This window comes from Dendrobates tinctorius, unplaced genomic scaffold (assembly GCF_039654945.1).
Source record: "Dendrobates tinctorius isolate UK_male_01 unplaced genomic scaffold, ASM3965494v1 ptg000369l, whole genome shotgun sequence".
NCBI classification, from domain to species: Eukaryota; Metazoa; Chordata; class Amphibia; order Anura; family Dendrobatidae; genus Dendrobates; species Dendrobates tinctorius.
Genome location: NW_027362035.1, coordinates 592,302 through 610,176, shown reverse-complemented (window position 1 = coordinate 610,176; position 17,875 = coordinate 592,302). Strand labels below are relative to the sequence as shown.

The window sequence follows — 17,875 nt, the reverse complement described above, 5'->3', positions numbered from 1 at the left end:
GGCTGTATCCGGCCACTCCAGCTCAGATGCTAGGGTCTGGAAGTGGATGGCAAAATGACTGACCATAGACGAGCCCTGTGTTGATGCCAGCAGTTGGAGCGCCGTATCATGGGTGACCCGAGGTCCTATAAAGACCTGTTTCAGAGTGCTCAAGAACCGTGGAACACTCTGTACCACATGATCATCGCGCTCCCATAATGGCATGGCCCACTCCAACGCCCCGTCCGACAGGAGGGATATTATGAACCCCACCTTAGCCCGCTCTTAGGGAAAACGTGCAGCCAGAAGCTCAAGGTGTATTGCACACTGGCTCAGAAATCCCCTACATGCCTTACTATTGCCAGAAAATTTATCTTGCAGCCGGAGGCGGGATAATGTTGGAACAGGGGTGGCAGTGGACAAAGTAGCTGCAGCCACGCTGGCAGCCTGAACATCTATTGCGGTAACATCCATGGCTGAGGTTTTGCGCTCAAGAGCCGCCAACCTGCCCTCCAGCAGCTGGATGTACCGCTGCAATCGCTGTTCGTCCACCATTACTAGCCAGACCCTGGCGCTAATATAATGTTAGGGCTGGCGGAACGCACCAAATAATAAAGATGGTAATAAGGTGCGTTCGCAGCCCAGGGTCCACCATGCAGGGGTGGTAAACTGCTGCTCAGTAATGGCGGACGCTATATGGCGGTACAATAGAGGAACACATGCGGGTTAACGTCACCCGGTGTGTACAGGGGCGGATTCTGTTGCTTCACAGAGCCGCACTACCGCTGAACATAAATGCCGGAGCCTGTTAAAGCTCACAGAGCTCGGCAAGGTAAACGCTCAGTATCAGGTCACAGAACTCAGCCCCAAGGACACAGGGTCAGAGTCCCTCTAGACCTACTAGGCGTGCGGCGTCTCAACTGCAGACGCCACTAAGTGACGCTGGCGACCGTGGAGTGTCGACTAAGTGAACCGTGTCGTACAGACCAAGCCACCACTTGGCGATGCCAGACTCTGACTCTGCCTCCTACTTGCTCCTCAGCCTGGGCGCTAACAGGCTAGGCTACACAACACATGCATACCAAGGGTAGGGGTTTCCACTGAGTCATTCACCAGAGACATTAATACGTGCATACAACTCTCACACCACATGGTCTAAATCTTTTATAGCCGTGTCCTTCCGGGACCTTCCTGATGGTCCAATCCGAGCTGGAGAAGGACCTGAGCATGTGACCTCCGATCTCCAATGAGAGATCGTTCCACGGGAATGCTCAATGGACTGAAAGGAGGACTTAGTCCCTGGAGTAGCTGGCTGCTGGCCAGCATGTGTTGCTATAGCTGAACCAGAGGTGGCAGCAGCAACCAAACCTACAATGCTGGTGTGAGCAGAGCACTGGGATCGATGAGTCTGCTAAGTAGCCTCCTCTGCAGCCGAAGAGGAATGAGAGACTGCCGAATCATCGAATTCTTTTACTCAGATAAATGCAAGTCACAATTACCGATCCTCTCATTACAGATGCTGTGATTGGCTCAGAAATCGCTCAGGTGACAGCCAATGACGTGGATTCCGGCCCGCCCCTGTGGTACCTGCTGACCATTGATGGCTCTCCTGGAAGCACATTCAGCATCTTCCGTTATGGTGGGCACATATGGCTTACGGAGCCCCTGGACTATGAGGAGCGGGCGTCATACACTCTAACAATACAGACATCTGATGGGAAGCACCAGACCCGGGCAGATGTGAGGCTCACCCTACAGGATGTCAACGATAACGCCCCCGAGTTCAGACAGAGCCTGTACCAGGTAAGCCTGCTCCAGCGTGCGGCCCTCCACGCTGGTATCCCATGTATCTGCTCACGCCCTACAGGATGACATGAAGGAGGGTTGTTTGTTGATTTTTCACTCTTGTTTTTGGCTTTGTTGCTTTCTCATAAAAATACACAAAAAAAATAGAAAAATCCTCATCAAAATTAACAATTTAGTGCGGAAACTCTGGTTTTGTTGAGAATCTTCACTTTGATTCTAAAGACTTCAGTAATGGATCATTTTTTTGCCATCAGGTCACTGTCATGGAGCACACTCAGGCATGGACACCGCTGGTCACTATTTCTGCCACCGATCGAGACTCTGGGGAGATGGGTCAAGTCATATACAAGGTCTTGTCATCTGATACCGGTTCCTTTCACATCGATCCCAATAATGGTAAGTCCGGGTATTTACCACCCGACTTGTGGTGTTAGGCGACCGCAGATCGGTGCCATGTTCAGTAGCTGATCTCTCTGTGCATATGGACTCAGTAGCACTTTCCCAATGATCTTGCAGCGTAAATCCAGCTAAATATTACTGACTCCCTCATCCCTAACCTCAGTCATATTGTCTCGTGTCAAGGGAAGTACTCCAATGTCAGACGTCAATTATAGGTGAACGCGATGGACTAGAGTCCTCGACCCTGAACGCTGTGAATGTTTGTAAGTGCACATGATATAAACATTTTTCTTCCTAACAAAGCAAGTGACTAAAATGCAAGAAATTGACTTCATTTGAATTTCACAATGAAAAAGTAAGTACTCCCTTTACGGTGCTGTCAGCAGGTGAGCGATGGGAAACAGATCAGGGAAGATCTCGATGCAGCATCTTCTTTGTGCATTACGGCACATGTCACCAGCGCCGAGAAGCTCCAGGATCCACAGAGATCTCTGACACAGAACACAGAGGTTTCAGGATGCCGATGTGTCTGATGAGGAATCCTTCTGCAGACAGGACATCTACATGGTGGTGCCAGGAGGAGACCACCATTGTCCAGAAGGAACAGCAGGAAAACAGAAGATGATGATACTCTCTCTTATTAGCCAGAATTAATTCTACAGGAGCTTTCACCACCACTGAGGTCACAGTGCAGGAAGGAACTATTAGAGAAAAGGGCACATTACTTCCACATGTAGTTGACTGTAGACCACCACTGTCCAGGAGGAATAGCAGGAGGACACAAAATGAAGTAAGATGTCTCAAAGAAGCCAAAACTTCATCCTACAGGACGGTCTCACCACCACTGAGGTCACAGTGCAAGAGACAAGCATTAGACAACTACAGGAGACAGACTGGATGATTACATGAAGGGTCTGTATCTGCCTGAGTTTCTCAGCATTGAGGGCACCATTAATCCTGACCAAATCCACAACTCCATCTGCTTAGCTCAGCCAGAGACTTTCTGGACCCTCCACCTGAGTGTCACTGCTCCTGCAGACCCTTATTATTGTGCCGCTCTCGTCCTCTGGAAACAGTCTGCTTCTTTTCCATCTGAAAATTCCACATTTTAACACAGAGTTGAGTTCTTCTTCTTGTTTCCATGTGGAAGGTCAGGAGCTTTTGGCCACAATTCTTCCATGGTGATGACTTCTGGTCAGACATCTCCAGACAGTAGATGGTGAGCTGGTTCCACTGGTTGCTGCCAGTTCTGAGCTGATGGCACTTCGTGACACCTTCTGTCTTCTTGGCTGACTGCTGTGTCTATGGTCGTCAGTGCTGAAAAATCCAGGAGATACATATCCACAGAAGTATCTGCACAAGCCTCATACACGGAAGATCTGGGGTCAGTTCTCCAAGATGTTTGGCACAACCTTCTGCCGAGATCCTCCATAACCTATGTGCGTGTGAGGTGAAGAAGGAGGCGATGGGCAGTCACCAAATACTGGCAACGGTGGTAATGGGTGGCCACCAGATACTGATAATGGAGGCGATCACCAGATACTGATAATGGAGGAGAACACTAGATACTGATGGGATTTCCATTTCTTTTTTCTTCAATGCATTTTGTCTACTGATAAGAAATAATTATTGTCACGATGACCCGTCCTGTGTGACGCGACCCGCAGGCTGGTAACTAAAGCAACAAGATGCGGCACGTGATACTGTCCTGTGTGACACGGCCCGCAGGCCGGTAACTAAAACAACAAGACACGGGGAAAGGGGAAACAGTTACAACGGTGGGCCCTGCGATAGGGAAAGGGAACGTGGAGACCTCCTGCACTCCCCTGAGTCAGTGTCCCTAACGCTCCTAACGTTCCCTATGCCGGTTCTGCACTGGGCGCCGATCAGAAACCTGTCGCCCTAGCACACCCTACACCTTCCCTTGCTAGGGAGCTGGGTGGCACAGGCACTGGCCCCACCACTGTACTAATACACACTAAGGAAAAACACAAACAGGGAGACACTACTTAGCTTTACTCTGTTGCACTTCTCCTGGCAACAGAGTCCACTGTTATGAATGAGTCACCGAGGAGGAAAAAACAAAAAGCAAGCTAAGCCCAGAAAACCGGAGAGGTTGGTAACTAATGGATTACAGACCCCTGATCCTATCCGCACAACTAGCAGTAGCCGTGGAGCGTGCCTACGGTGGTCCTAGACGCCTCGTCACGGCCGGAGAACTAAATAAGCCTAAAGAAAGAAATGGAAAATCTAAACTTCCCCAGAGCAGACCCCAAAGCAATAGACAGCCCCCAACATGTATTGTCGGTGAAACAAGGTGAAAATACAAACACAGATAGAAAGATAGGCTGAGCAAACAATGGGGCCCTCACTAACTAGAAAGGAAAGGAAAGAAAAGCTGCTGTCTGCAATCACGCAAAAACCCTGCCAAAAAATGTCCAACACATCTGATAGAAAAATGCCCTGAAGTCGCTAGACTTCAATTCCCTATATCAGCACTCAGGTATATTCTGAAGACAGAGCAAAAGAGATCAACTGATCAGAGACAAAATGGGGATTCAGCCCTGTCCGAGCCAGGGCTGGCTGAACACAAAAACTAAGTAAACCAGACGAAAACTCATATGAACAATAGCAGAGAAAACTTAGCTTTAAGAAGGCAGGAACCAAACTGGAAACCAGAAGCCACAGTCAGGAGAAATCACCAGCAACAAACTAGGGAGTTGGCTGCCTTAAATCCAATCAGAAATTCCTGATATCCAATCACAGTCCTCTTCCTCAGGTGGCCGGTCTCTGCCATTTAGATCAGGTTCATTACCTCCCTTCACCAACAGAGGGAGTCCAGATAAAGAACTCACTACTCCTCTGTCAGCACAGTCAGCTCCATAACCCTCTCCAGAAGCCAGAGGCAAACCCGAAAATGAGCTCACAACAGTACCCCCCCCTTGAGGATGGGTCACCGAACCCTCATCCACGCCACCGGGCCGATCAGGATGGGCCCGATGAAAAGCACGAACCAATCTATCGGCATGAATATCAGAGGCAGAGACCCAAGAATTGTCCTCCTGGCCATAACCCTTCCACTTGACCAAATACTGGATTTTCCATCTAGCCAGACGAGAATCCAGTATTTTCTCTACCTCATATTCCGAGTTACCTTTAACCAATACAGGGTCAGGAGGTGCCGCCATAGGAACTACTGGCTCAACATATCTCTTCAACAGCGACTTATGAAACACGTTATGGATCTTAAACGTAACAGGAAGAGCCAATCGAAAAGAAACCGGATTAAGAATCTCCAAAATCTTGTAAGGTCCAATAAATCTTGGCTTGAACTTTGGAGAAGCCACCTTCATAGAGATATTCTTTGATGACAACCAAACCATATCACCCACTTTAAACAGGGGACCAATGGTCCTATGCCGGTTAGAAAACCGCTGGGCTTTTTCCTGGGAGAGAGACAACTTATCCACTACTTGGTCCCAAATCTGCTGCATTCTCTCTACCACAGTGTCAACACCTGGGCAGGCTGAAGATTCCACTTGCCTTGAAGAAAATCGAGGATGAAACCCAAAGTTACAGAAAAAGGGGGACATCAAGGTGACAGAACTAGCTCTATTATTTAAAGCGAATTCGGCCAACGGCAAAAATGAAACCCAATCATCCTGATCAGCAGATATAAAACATCTCAAATAGGACTCCAAAGTCTGGTTTGTTCTCTCAGTCTGCCCATTGGTCTGAGGGTGAAACGCAGAGGAGAAGGACAACTGAATTCCCAGCTTGTAACAAAAGGCTTTCCAGAATCTGGAAACAAACTGAACTCCTCTGTCCGACACAATGTTCTCAGGAATCCCATGCAACCGAACCACCTGTTGTAAAAACAAGGGTACCAACTCTGAGGAAGATGGCAACTTTGGGAGTGGTACAAGATGGACCATCTTAGAGAATCTATCACAAATCACCCAGATAACAGTCATTCTCTGAGAGACAGGAAGATCAGAAATAAAATCCATTGAAATATGGGTCCATGGCCTCGAAGGCATCGGCAAGGGCATCAACAACCCACTAGAGCGAGAACAGGGTTTAGACCGGGAACAAGTCCCACAGGACTGCACAAAATTCCTGACATCACGAGATAAGGCAGGCCACCAAAAAGACCGACTCACCAAATCTCTGGTACCAATAATACCTGGATGACCAGCCAATGCGGAGCAATGAACTTCAGACATCGCTCTCTTCCTCCACTGGTCAGGAACATACAATTTTCCCATACGCCAACGCTCAGGTTTGTCCTCCTGGAATTCTTCCAGAGCACGTCTCAAATCGGGTGAGATGGCGGAAAGAACTACCCCCTCACCTAGGATGGTAGTAGGCTTGGTCACAATAGGAGAATCAGCAAAAAAACTCCTAGAAAGGGCGTCTGCCTTAACATTCTTAGTGCCTGGAAGAAAGGAGACCACAAAATCAAAACGTGTAAAAAACAAGGCCCACCTAGCCTGTCTAGGATTCAAGCGTTTGGCCGACTCAAGGTAAATCAAATTCTTGTGGTCAGTGAGGACCACAACTTGATGTCTAGCTCCCTCCAACCAATGTCTCCACTCCTCAAATGCCCATTTCATGGCTAACAATTCCCGATTCCCCACATCATAGTTGCGTTCAGATGGGGAGAACTTTCGGGAAAAGAAGGCACAGGGATTCATTTTAGACGTCTCCGGATCTTTTTGGGACAAAACAGCTTCTGCACCAATCTCTGAAGCGTCTACCTCCACCTGAAAAGGAAGTGAGACATCAGGTTGCCGCAAAACCGGAGCAAAAGTGAATCTCCGCTTCAGCTCCTGAAAGGCCGAAACAGCCTCTGAAGACCAATTCAGCACATCAGCACCCTTCTTAGTTAAATCAGTCAGTGGTTTAGCAATACCAGAAAAATTAGCTATAAATTTACGATAAAAATTAGCAAAACCCAAAAACTTCTGGAGAGCCTTCAAAGAAGTAGGTTGAACCCAATCATAAATGGCCTGTACCTTGGCCGGGTCCATTTCAATAGTTGACGGAGAGAAAATAAATCCCAAAAATGAAATCCTCTGTACACCAAAAAGGCACTTCGATTCCTTAACATACAAGGAATTCACTCTCAAAATCCGGAACACAGTCCGAACATGTTCCACATGAGAATCCCAATCCCTGGAAAAGATCAAAATATCATCCAGATAGATGATCAAAAACTTATCCACAAAGTCTCGGAAAATAGCATTCATGAAGGATTGGACGACAGAAGGGGCTTTAGTGAGCCCAAAAGGCATCACCAGGTACTCAAAATGTCCCTCCGGAGTATTAAACGCCGTCTTCCATTCATCCCCCTGCTTAATGCGAATAAGATTATACGCCCCCTGAGGTCAAGCTTAGTAAACTAGCAAGCACCTTTAACTCTGGAGAATAAATCAGAAATCAGGGGTAGCGGATACTGATATTTAACCATAATTTTGTTGAGGGAACGATAGTCAATACAAGGCCTTAATGAACCATCTTTCTTGGCCACGAAAAAAAAAACCCAGCACCTAAGGGCGAAGAGGATGGTCTAATATGACCCTTCTCCAACGACTCCTTAATATAAGATCGCATAGCCTTGTGTTCGGGTACAGATAAATTGAAAAGTCGACCCTTGGGAAATTTACACCCAGGTCTCAACTCAATTGCACAGTCATAACTCCTATGAGGAGGCAAAGACGCAGACTTGCTCTCACTAAATACATCATAAAAATCAGCCAAATAGTCAGGAACATCATGCGACTGGGGAGAGGTGGAGAAAACAGGAGTGTCGCCAAGAGCACACCGACAACCCCAACTCACCACAAACACAGATTTCCAATCCAAAACATGATTATGGATTTGCAACCAGGGAAAACCCAAACAATGGTATCATGTAAATTATGCAACACCAAAAATCTGCAATTTTCTTGGTGGTCTGGGGCGACCCGCATTATCACCTGTCCAAAACTGAGGTTTATTCTTCGCCAAAGGAGTAGCATCAATACCCCTCAAAGGAATAGGCATCCGCAGAGGTGTCATAGGAAAACCACAACGTTTAGCAAAATCAAAGTTCATCAGATTCAAGGCCGCTCCTGAATCCACAAAAGCCTTCGTAGAAAATGTGGATAAGGAGCACATCAGAGTAATTGCCAAAAGAAACTTAGGTTGTACACCACCCACAGCAAATGTGTGTGCAAAACGTTTCTCTCGTTTAGGGCAGACAGAAATAACATGAGAGGCATCTCCACAGAAAAAACACAGCTTATTACGCCTTCTAAACTCCTGACGTTGTGCCCTAGACAAAACTCTTAACACATTGCATAGGTTCAGACATTTGTTCAAAAGGTGGCAGCGCCTCCCGTGTAGTCTTGCGTTCACTTAAACGCCGATCAACTTGAATGGCTAATGACATAGAATCGTCAAGACCAGAGGGAACAGGAAATCCCACCATAGTATCTTTTAAAGTTTCAGACAAACCCCTCCGAAAGAGAGCTGCCAATGCACTATCATTCCATGTAGTAAGGACCGCCCACTTTCGGAATTTCTGACAGTATAACTCTGCAGGATCCTGACCCTGGTTCAATGTCAATAGGGCTCTCTCAGCTTGATCAATATCATTAGGTTCATCATATAACAACCCCAAGGCTTGAAAAAATGCATCCACATTAGTCAAAACAGGATCTTCAGGTGTCAAAGAAAATGCCCAATCCTGGGGATCGCTGCGCAGCAAGGAGATGACAATTTTAACCTGCTGCGCAGAGCTCCCCGATGAGTAAGGCTTCAAGGCAAGAAATAATTTACAATTATTCTTAAAATTCAAAAATTTAGACCGATCCCCAAAAAACACATCAGGAGTAGGGATCTTTGGTTCAACAGCATGCGAATGAGTGAGATAGGCGGAAATTACCCGCACTTCAGCAGCAAGCTGCTCCACACGATCAGACAATTGCTTAATCTCCATCAAGGAGAAAGGAAAAAAAAGAATCCTCCTACGGCCCCAGAGAAAAATAGGAGAAAATATACATATATATAAAAAAAAAAAAAATTCTGACACTTTTTTTTTTTTTTTTTTTTTACAATTCTCTCCTGCTTTTGAGTACCCTAGAATCTGCAGTATGGCTGGTGATTCTGTTATGAATGAGTCACCGAAGAGGAAAAAACAAAAAGCAAGCTAAGCCCAGAAATCCGGAGAGGTTGGTAACTAGCGGATTGCAGACCCCTGATCCTATCCGCACAACTAGCAGTAGCCGTGGAGCGTGCCTACGGTGGTCCTAGATGCCTCGTCACGGCCGGAGAACTAAATAAGCCTAAAGAAAGAAAGGGAAAATCTAAACGGCCCCAAAGCAATAGACAGCCCCCAACATGTATTGTCGGTGAAACAAGATGAAAACACAGACACAGGTAGAAAGATAGGCTGAGCAAACGATGGGGCCCTCGCTAAGTAGAAAGAACAGGAAAGAAAAGCTGCTGTCTGCAATCACGCAAAAACCCTGCCAAAAAATGTCCAACACGTCTGATAGAAAAAGGCCCTGAAGTCGCTAGACTTCAATTCCCTATATCAGCACTCAGGTATATTCTGAAGACAGAGCAAAAGAGATCAACTGATCAGAGACAAAATGGGGATTCAGCCCAGTGCCAGCCAGGGCTGGCTGAACACAAAAACTAAGTAAACCAGACGAAAACTCATATGAACAATAGCAGAGAAAACTTAGCTTTAAGAAGGCAGGAACCAAACTGGAAACCAGGAGCCACAGTCAGGAAAAATCACCAGCAAGAAATAGGGAGTCGGCTGCCTTAAATCCAATCAGAAACTCCTGATGTCCAATCGCAGTCCTCTTCCTCAGGTGGCCGGTCTCTACCATTTAGATCAGCTTCATTACCTCCCTTCACCAACAGAGGGAGTCCAGATAGAGAACTCACTACTCCTCTGTCAGCACAGCCAGCTCCATAACCCTCACCAGAAGCCAGAGGCAAACCCGAAAATGAGCTCACAACAGTCCACCACCAGAATGCAGCTCTCTTCCTGAATCGCTGCCACCAAGCTCTGTCAGAGCTACAAGGAAATCCCCTCTGACTCCTTCCACACCAGGGCTAAGACAGTGCTGCAAGGAACGCTCTCCAGCTCCTTCCTCCACCAAGGATGGTTGAAATGAACACTATCACCAACACTGATTGCAACACCTGTAGCTCTTTTATAGCAGAGCCAGAACAATCACACCTGCATTATAATCATGTGCACTTAACTAAAGAAACCAGTGCAATGATGCTCACCTAATGGCCACCAGGGGCAAAACCAAACTTAAGCACAGCTTAAGAAAAAAAAGGTTACCTGTGCTTTTTATCAGTCCTGATCCAGCATGCATCATGACAATTATTAACCATTCTATGCATGAAGCATCTTATTTGGCAGCACTTATCCCACACCTGCCTAAGACTTTTGTACAGTTCTGTGTTGTGTAAAAGTGTAAGACCTAAAGAAATGTGAGAGCCATTGCCAGCATAGTAACAGAAAACCTAAGCTCTGCAGTGTAAAGCATGATGTCAGAGATGTTCTGGTTTGGGAAGGTCACCAACATAGAGTCATTAATAAATTCTTCATTACGCCCAAAGTGGCTGGGGAAAAATAGTCTATCAGAAGACTAACACTCAGCACAAGGTGACTATAACTCTCATCATCATGAGGTGGCTGAAAAAAGAAAAGGAGGTAGCCTAGACGTCACAGCTCTGATGAACATTTAATGGAGGTGCTGTTGGATCATGGGTAGCGCACTGCACACACGATGCCCCTCAAACATCACAGCTGGAAACATTCTCCATCTGAAGAGCACAATACCCAAGATTAGGGAGCGCTTACTTTTTCAGAAGAACATACATGGCAGATATGAGTAATTAAATTGTTGTAGTAGATTTGTTCTTGGTCACTTCTATCCCCTCTTGTTCAGTGTGACTCAGCAGTAGATCTGACTATGAACTCATAGGTTACATGTACTCTCACTGAGGTGTACTTATTTACATGACTGCACTAGGCGGGAGTTTTGGTGGGTTCACTTTCCTTCGACACAAGGCTTAGCTCAAAGATTACCCGTCGTCTTCTGGTTTAGGTTTTTGATCTGGTCAGTAACTCTTCTTTATTTTTCTTTTCAGGGACCCTCTTCACAAAGCAGCCGATGGAGCTGGACACATCGTGGCCTGTGGTGGATGTGCTTGTCGAAGCTCGAGATCAAGGATCTCCAAGTCTGGCTTCTCTTGTCACAGTGCAGATCCTAGTTCTGGATATTAATGACCACGTGCCGACGTTCCCACAGGCACAGTACACGGCTGCCATACCCGAGGACCTGCCACTTGGTAGCACCGTCTTGATTTTAGAGGCAACAGATGCCGACTTGACCCCAGAGAATTCAGTCCTGGATTACACCATTCTGAGTGGGAATGTCGGTAACGTGTTCCAGGTACAGAGTGGACTGCGCTTCTGGAATGGACAATTTCAGCAGATTGGTTCTATCATCTTAACAGATCCTCTCGATTTTGAGAGCACTCACTCCTATAATCTTACCCTGGGGGCATCGGATAGAGGCGTTCCTCAAAGAAGTCACTCGGTCCATGTATTCATCACTGTCCTGGATGTCAATGATAACCCTCCAGTATTTCCACGGCCGAACTACAACGTACTCCTTAGCGAGGCTGCGCCGGTCGGCTCCGAGGTCCTGCGGATATTGGCACAAGATTCCGACTCTGGGCAAAATGGCATGGTGCATTACAGGATCACATCTGGGGATGAGAGTCGGCTCTTTCAGATTAATGAGGCGACCGGCAGCATTAGGCTGGTGCGTCAGCTGGACAGGGAGCGGCAGGCTGTGCATACCTTGGTAGTCCTAGCTTTTGATGGCAACAGCGGCCTGGTAAATTTCGCACTTGCTCCTGTGACTGTGGAAGTTCGGGACATCAATGATAACAAGCCTTACTTTCCAGTACAGATTTTGACCACAAGTATCAGGGAAAACAAACCAGCAAACACCTTACTTACCATTATTCATGCCATTGACCTGGATACGGGAATATTTGGCCAGTTGATGTATACAGTAGTGGAGCTTCCTGCTATGGAGCCAGGACTTATTACTGGGAGAGATGTCTTTTCTGTGAACAGGACTTCTGGAGAACTTCTGTCCCGGCAGAGCTTTGATTACGAGCGCAGCAAAACCTTTAATATGGTGATAAAAGCCACAGATGCAGGAAATTTTTCTGCAACAGTTACTGTGCAAGTTCTCGTGATGGGGGAAGATGAGTACGACCCTGTATTTGTCACACCATACTTCAATTTTGAGGTGCCAGAAGGAGCTAACAAAGGACAGATTATTGGGCTGGTCCAGGCCACAGATGAGGATGAAGGTGCTGACGGTGTGGTCCTTTATTCCTTCTCTAAACCATCACCCTACTTTGGTATTAATGAAACAACGGGTCAGGTGTATTTGAAGGTGGATGGTCAGAGACACCGCTCTGGTCGCTCAAAGAGAGAGACCAGAGAAATGACTCTGGAGGTCCATGCCCACAGCCCTCTACCATCCTCACGGGTGGCCATGGCTCAGATGACAGTGGACATTACACACACATCTTTTGGTTTGGCCCCAGACCTGAATTTATTACTCATAGTGTCTGTAGCTTCATCATTGGCAGTCGTTGTGGTTTTAGCTGCAGTTGCAATTATTCTGGTGGTCTGCAGGTCTCGGGGAATGCAGAAAAAAAGCGAAGAAGCTGATGCCCAACTGGACAATTTGCAAGGCAGCACACTGCAAAGGATGGGTCATGATAAATCAGGACTTGGTAGTGGAGATCGAATTTATCACCAAACTCTTCCAGGTTATTCTATGGACTCTTCTGCAGTGGATGGACCTTACACTAGAGGAGGCTCTCTAGATCCCTCTCATTCCAGTGGCCGAGGCTCCGCTGAAGCTGCGGAAGACGATGAGATCCGTATGATCAATGAATATCCACGAGTGGCAAGCATTACATCTTCCATGCAGGAGCACATCTCTGCTCGTGGTCCAGATTCTGGGATACAACAAGATGCTGATCAACTGTCTGATATCTCATGTGACCCCTCTATGGACAGCGGACAATGGTTCAAGAACAAGAAGGGTTCTGGCCAGACGACACTCTATCGAGATGATAGTGGGGGAGGAGGTGCTTTTATGGGGGTGGGATGTGGGTTAAATATGTCACACCCAAAGGATTATTCTTTCCCTGAAGATGGCAAACCATCTGTAGAAGGATCATTGACAGCTATTGTTGCTAGCGATGAGGAATTACGTGGCAGCTACAACTGGGATTATTTGCTGAACTGGTGTCCCCAATTTCAGCCACTTGCCAGTGTGTTCATGGAGATTGCTCGGCTCAAGGATGAGTCAGCATTAAGAAAACCTTTCCAGCCTAAACCAAAAGCAATTCCTCAACCTCGTATTGATCCACCTCCTCTCATCACGTCTGTAGCTCATCCTGGTGCTAAAACCGTGCCTCCAAAGCCTGCGGTGGCCAGAACCTTCCCTAACTTCTCATCCCTACGTCGCTCCCCTATAACTCATGAAGCTTCTCTTTCCTCTTCCATTATACCCCCCAGCTTCTCCCCATCTTTGTCTCCTCTCGCAGCACGCTCACCTGTCGTCTCCCCATTTGGGATCTCCCAGGGCCCATCTGCCTCAGTTCTCAGTACAGAACATTCTTTAGATCCTTCTGGTGATGGGGAGCTAAGAATTTAAAAAAAATCAGTGACCATGGATGATACTGATACATGAGAAAAAGAAAAGTCTGAACTGGTGAAAAAGTTTCTTATTATAAGAGACTAAAAGATTAACAACCATAATGTCGGCAGAGTATGAAGCCAATAATGCAAAGAAGGATTCAGACAGACCCATCTTAATTATTTCTGAGGCCAAGTTTATGGGTATTCCCTCCATGAGATTCTTTTGAGGTTCCCTCTGTTGACCAGGGGTAAGCAGCTTCATGTCTCTGCAGCATGGGACAATACGCTTCAGAAGGAAGACTTTTAATGTCCATGCTCCTCTTAGCTATAATGCTGACCATCATGCAGTCCTGCCCTAGAATGGCAGCTAATATTGTTTTTCAGCATTTTTTTACATATCAGGCGGGACCTGCTAACCAGCAGCTGTATCCAATCTGCAAGAACTGTGACATATACAGACTCCACATCAAGATCACCAGAATTTCATGTATAATCAAGGTCATATGTGCTCGACCGTGACTCTGGACCAGATATGGGACATAGGACAGGACTATGGACCAGATATGTGATCCAAATTACAGTCATAGGTCACATATGTGTTCCAGAGTCTTCTCCTAGGATCATATGTGACCAAAGACAGTACTCTGGACCACATATGAGAATTAAAACAAGGTTCTGGACTGAGATAAGACCTAGTACAAGACTATGGACCAGATATGGGACCTAGGACAGGTCTCTGGACCTCATAAATGACCTAGGATAGGACTCTGGACTGAGATAAGACCTAGGATAAGACTCTTGACCAGATATTAGACCTAGGACATGGCTCTGGACCACATATGTGACATAGGACAGGACTCTGACTCGAGCTAATACCTAGGACAGAACTCAACTCTCAACTGAGATAAGACCTAGTACATGACTGTGGACAAGATATGGGAGTTAGGACAGGTCTCCGGACCTCATAAATGACATAGCATAGGACTCTGGACTGAAATAAGACCTAGGACTGGACTCTTGAAGATAAGACCTAGGGCCAAATTCTGCACCAGATATGAGACCTAGTAGATGACTTTGGACAAAGATAAAATCTAGGACAAGACTGTGGACCAGATATGAGACCTAGGTCAAAAGATGAGATAAGGAAAGTTTTCTTCCATGAAAAGTGTAGTGAAGAGATTGGTGAAAAGGTAGATGAAGTATACTGTAAGTATAATGAATGTGACATGAGCACTTTGAAGGTTTATGTGGTGGAGACTGCAGATTGTAATTGGGATAGATTATTTATACAGGACGTGTGATATTGGGGGTCATAGTCCCCGATGATGGGGATGGTATTCTATACAGTTATCTGATGCGTGTTACGTCGGCTCTTCTCCATGGACTAAATCTACCTTCAGACTGACAGGGGTTAAATCTCAGGAGGCAAGTACGAAATGCATCTACAAATCTCCTGGCACCAACTTGTGCATTTTAGTTTCTATTGATATTTATGGAAGTTTTGAAGCCGGACAACAAAGAAGTAAATGGCTCCGAAAGGGTTACATTTTCTCTACTTATCTGTGTGGGATCAATTGGTAACGCAGCCCACAACATGTCGACCGTCAGACGTGACCATACAGCAATTATACACAGACCTACGATCCCCAACATGACCCGACCACTGGACATGACTGTAATAATCTGTACTCAGAACACTACAACCCCCAGCATAACGCGAGCGCTACACCCGCTCTATGCCAGCAGCACACATCCTGGTTCAGACTCTTTAGAAGTCTTCTAGGTTTGAGCCGCCTGTTACTTCTTCCTTCCTTTGTGTTATCTCTTTGGTCTGCAGTGATGGGCACCTGGTCATGGAGACCTCCAGAACTCAGAAGCCCTGATATATGGGGATGTGTAAAAGACGATAGGCCTAATATATGGGAACCCGAGAGATGAGCCTACACACAAAGCCTTATGTCTGCTCCCAGTGACTTACTTCTGACCTTGCACTGTTGCTTGTCTCTCTTCTCAACATAAAGGAGGTTGAGATAGACTTGGTGATATTTCAGGATGGCAGCCAGGATCTGGAGGGTCCAGTGCTCGTGTTTTTCTCTCACTATGCAATGATAGGGAGGTTCCTGTGGTGCCGTCAATAGTCCTATAACCGAGGGCCTCAGACCCTCTTGTCCTGCTTCTTCAGGCTGAAGAGGGCTCATCCCAGACTAAGCAATAACTCCTGCCTCCATGGATGAGTCTTCCAGCGCAATGTGCTCCTGGCTATGATGTCGGGGTTGTGTCAGTCCCTGTCACTACATGTATGGTACTAATCACACTGTGAGGTGCTGGGGGTACACGTGGAGCTGCCATTGTCCTGTGTGTCTTGTATGTCAGTTATCTTCACCCCGGTCATTAGCCGTGACCCTCCTCTTGCTCCAGTCTGCAGTCAGCTTTTCCTTCTTCCTCTCACCATGTGACGTTGAGGGACACTTCTCTCATATCACAGACCTGCCTCATGACTGCTCTATCCTGTGGCATGGCCACCATCGAAATGCCATAAGGCTGACTCTGTGTCCTTGTGCCCGGATGGCTGCAGCCTGCTCGCCATTATGAAGACGCTGCTTCTTAGTAGATGATGAGATTCATAAGCTACCTGTAACTTCTAACACTGCACCAGGTCATCATAAGCCCGACCCTTTGCAGCGCTGTCACTACTAGTCTGCCAGGTCAGTATTATCCCCCACGGCCCGGAATGAAGGTACTACTATGTACAACTGAGGGAAAGACTAAGACGAGGATCTCTGGCGAGCGGCTAATCCCCATCTTTCTATGGGAGCGTTGGGATTTCCGTTCTTCAGCTTCGGCCACCTGAGGACATCACTTGTCAGGATTACCGCAGGATCTCCGCTCTTCTCCCTCCAGTCCGGGCTCCATTTCTTGCACATTTCCGCCAGCAGCCATGACTATGTGTATCTCAGAAACGTATTTATTATACTTCAGAAACCAGCGGTCGCTTCTTCGTGTGTATTTCAGAAGACTCTGGGGGGAGGGATGGAGGATTATTGTATTACAGGGTGGACGCTGGGCACAGGGGACTCTGCTATTTACCCCACCTCCCTTCGTGTTACTGGTTCACAAGTGCCAACTTTTATACAAAACTCCTTTTTAACAAGTGGAAATCTCTTTGTAATAAATGAGAATTGATGATGGCAGAGCCTCCTTGTGGTAGTTTGTACATAATCCGTCATGGCAGCAATGTGTAGAGAGCAGAGGAAGCTGAGTGCGATCCAAAGTACAAGATGGCGTCAGACCAGAAGAGGCTGACCTGCAGGGTGATGAGGACATGACATGGGACGGACCCCGACTCCATCATACAACCACCATAACTACAGTAAACCCCTAGACACTGGAATAAATGCACAAAACAATCCCAGGAGGAGTCAGGTGAAGAGGTATTACATTGGGATTCGCCAGTACTGTGACATCCCCAGCTGTCTGACATCCAGCACCAGGACTGACAGCCATAAAGGGGCGGCACCAGGACAGACAGCCATAAAGGGGCAGCACCAGGACAGACAGCCATACAGGGGCAGCACCAGGACAGACAGCCATACAGGGGCAGCACCAGGACAGACAGCCATACAGGGGTAGCACCAGGACAGACAGCCATACAGGGGCAGCACCAGGACAGACAGCCATACAGGGGCAGCACCAGGACAGACAGCCATACAGGGGCAGCACCAGGACAGACAGCCATACAGGGGCAGCACCAGGACAGACAGCCATACAGGGGCAGCACCAGGACAGACAGCCATACAGGGGCAGCACCAGGACAGACAGCCATACAGGGGCAGCACCAGGACAGACAGCCATACAGGGGCGGCACCAGGACAGACAGCCATACAGGGGCGGCACCAGGACAGACAGCCATAAAGGGGCGGCACCAGGACAGAC

The 17,875-nt window shown here is 47.2% G+C and overlaps 1 protein-coding gene across 1 annotated transcript in view; it reads left to right on the top strand.

The window, feature by feature from the left end:
* DCHS1 (dachsous cadherin-related 1) overlaps positions 1–17,130 on the top strand; it is a 168,941-nt gene extending 151,811 nt beyond the window's left edge. Inside the window, exons 19-21 of the mRNA XM_073562898.1 lie at positions 1,496–1,782; positions 2,040–2,181; positions 11,353–17,130. Coding sequence (XP_073418999.1) covers positions 1,496–1,782; positions 2,040–2,181; positions 11,353–13,958 — 3,035 coding nt within the window. The 3' untranslated portion in view covers positions 13,959–17,130. The remainder of the gene's footprint in view (positions 1–1,495; positions 1,783–2,039; positions 2,182–11,352) is intronic.
* The last annotated feature ends 745 nt before the right edge of the window (positions 17,131–17,875 follow it).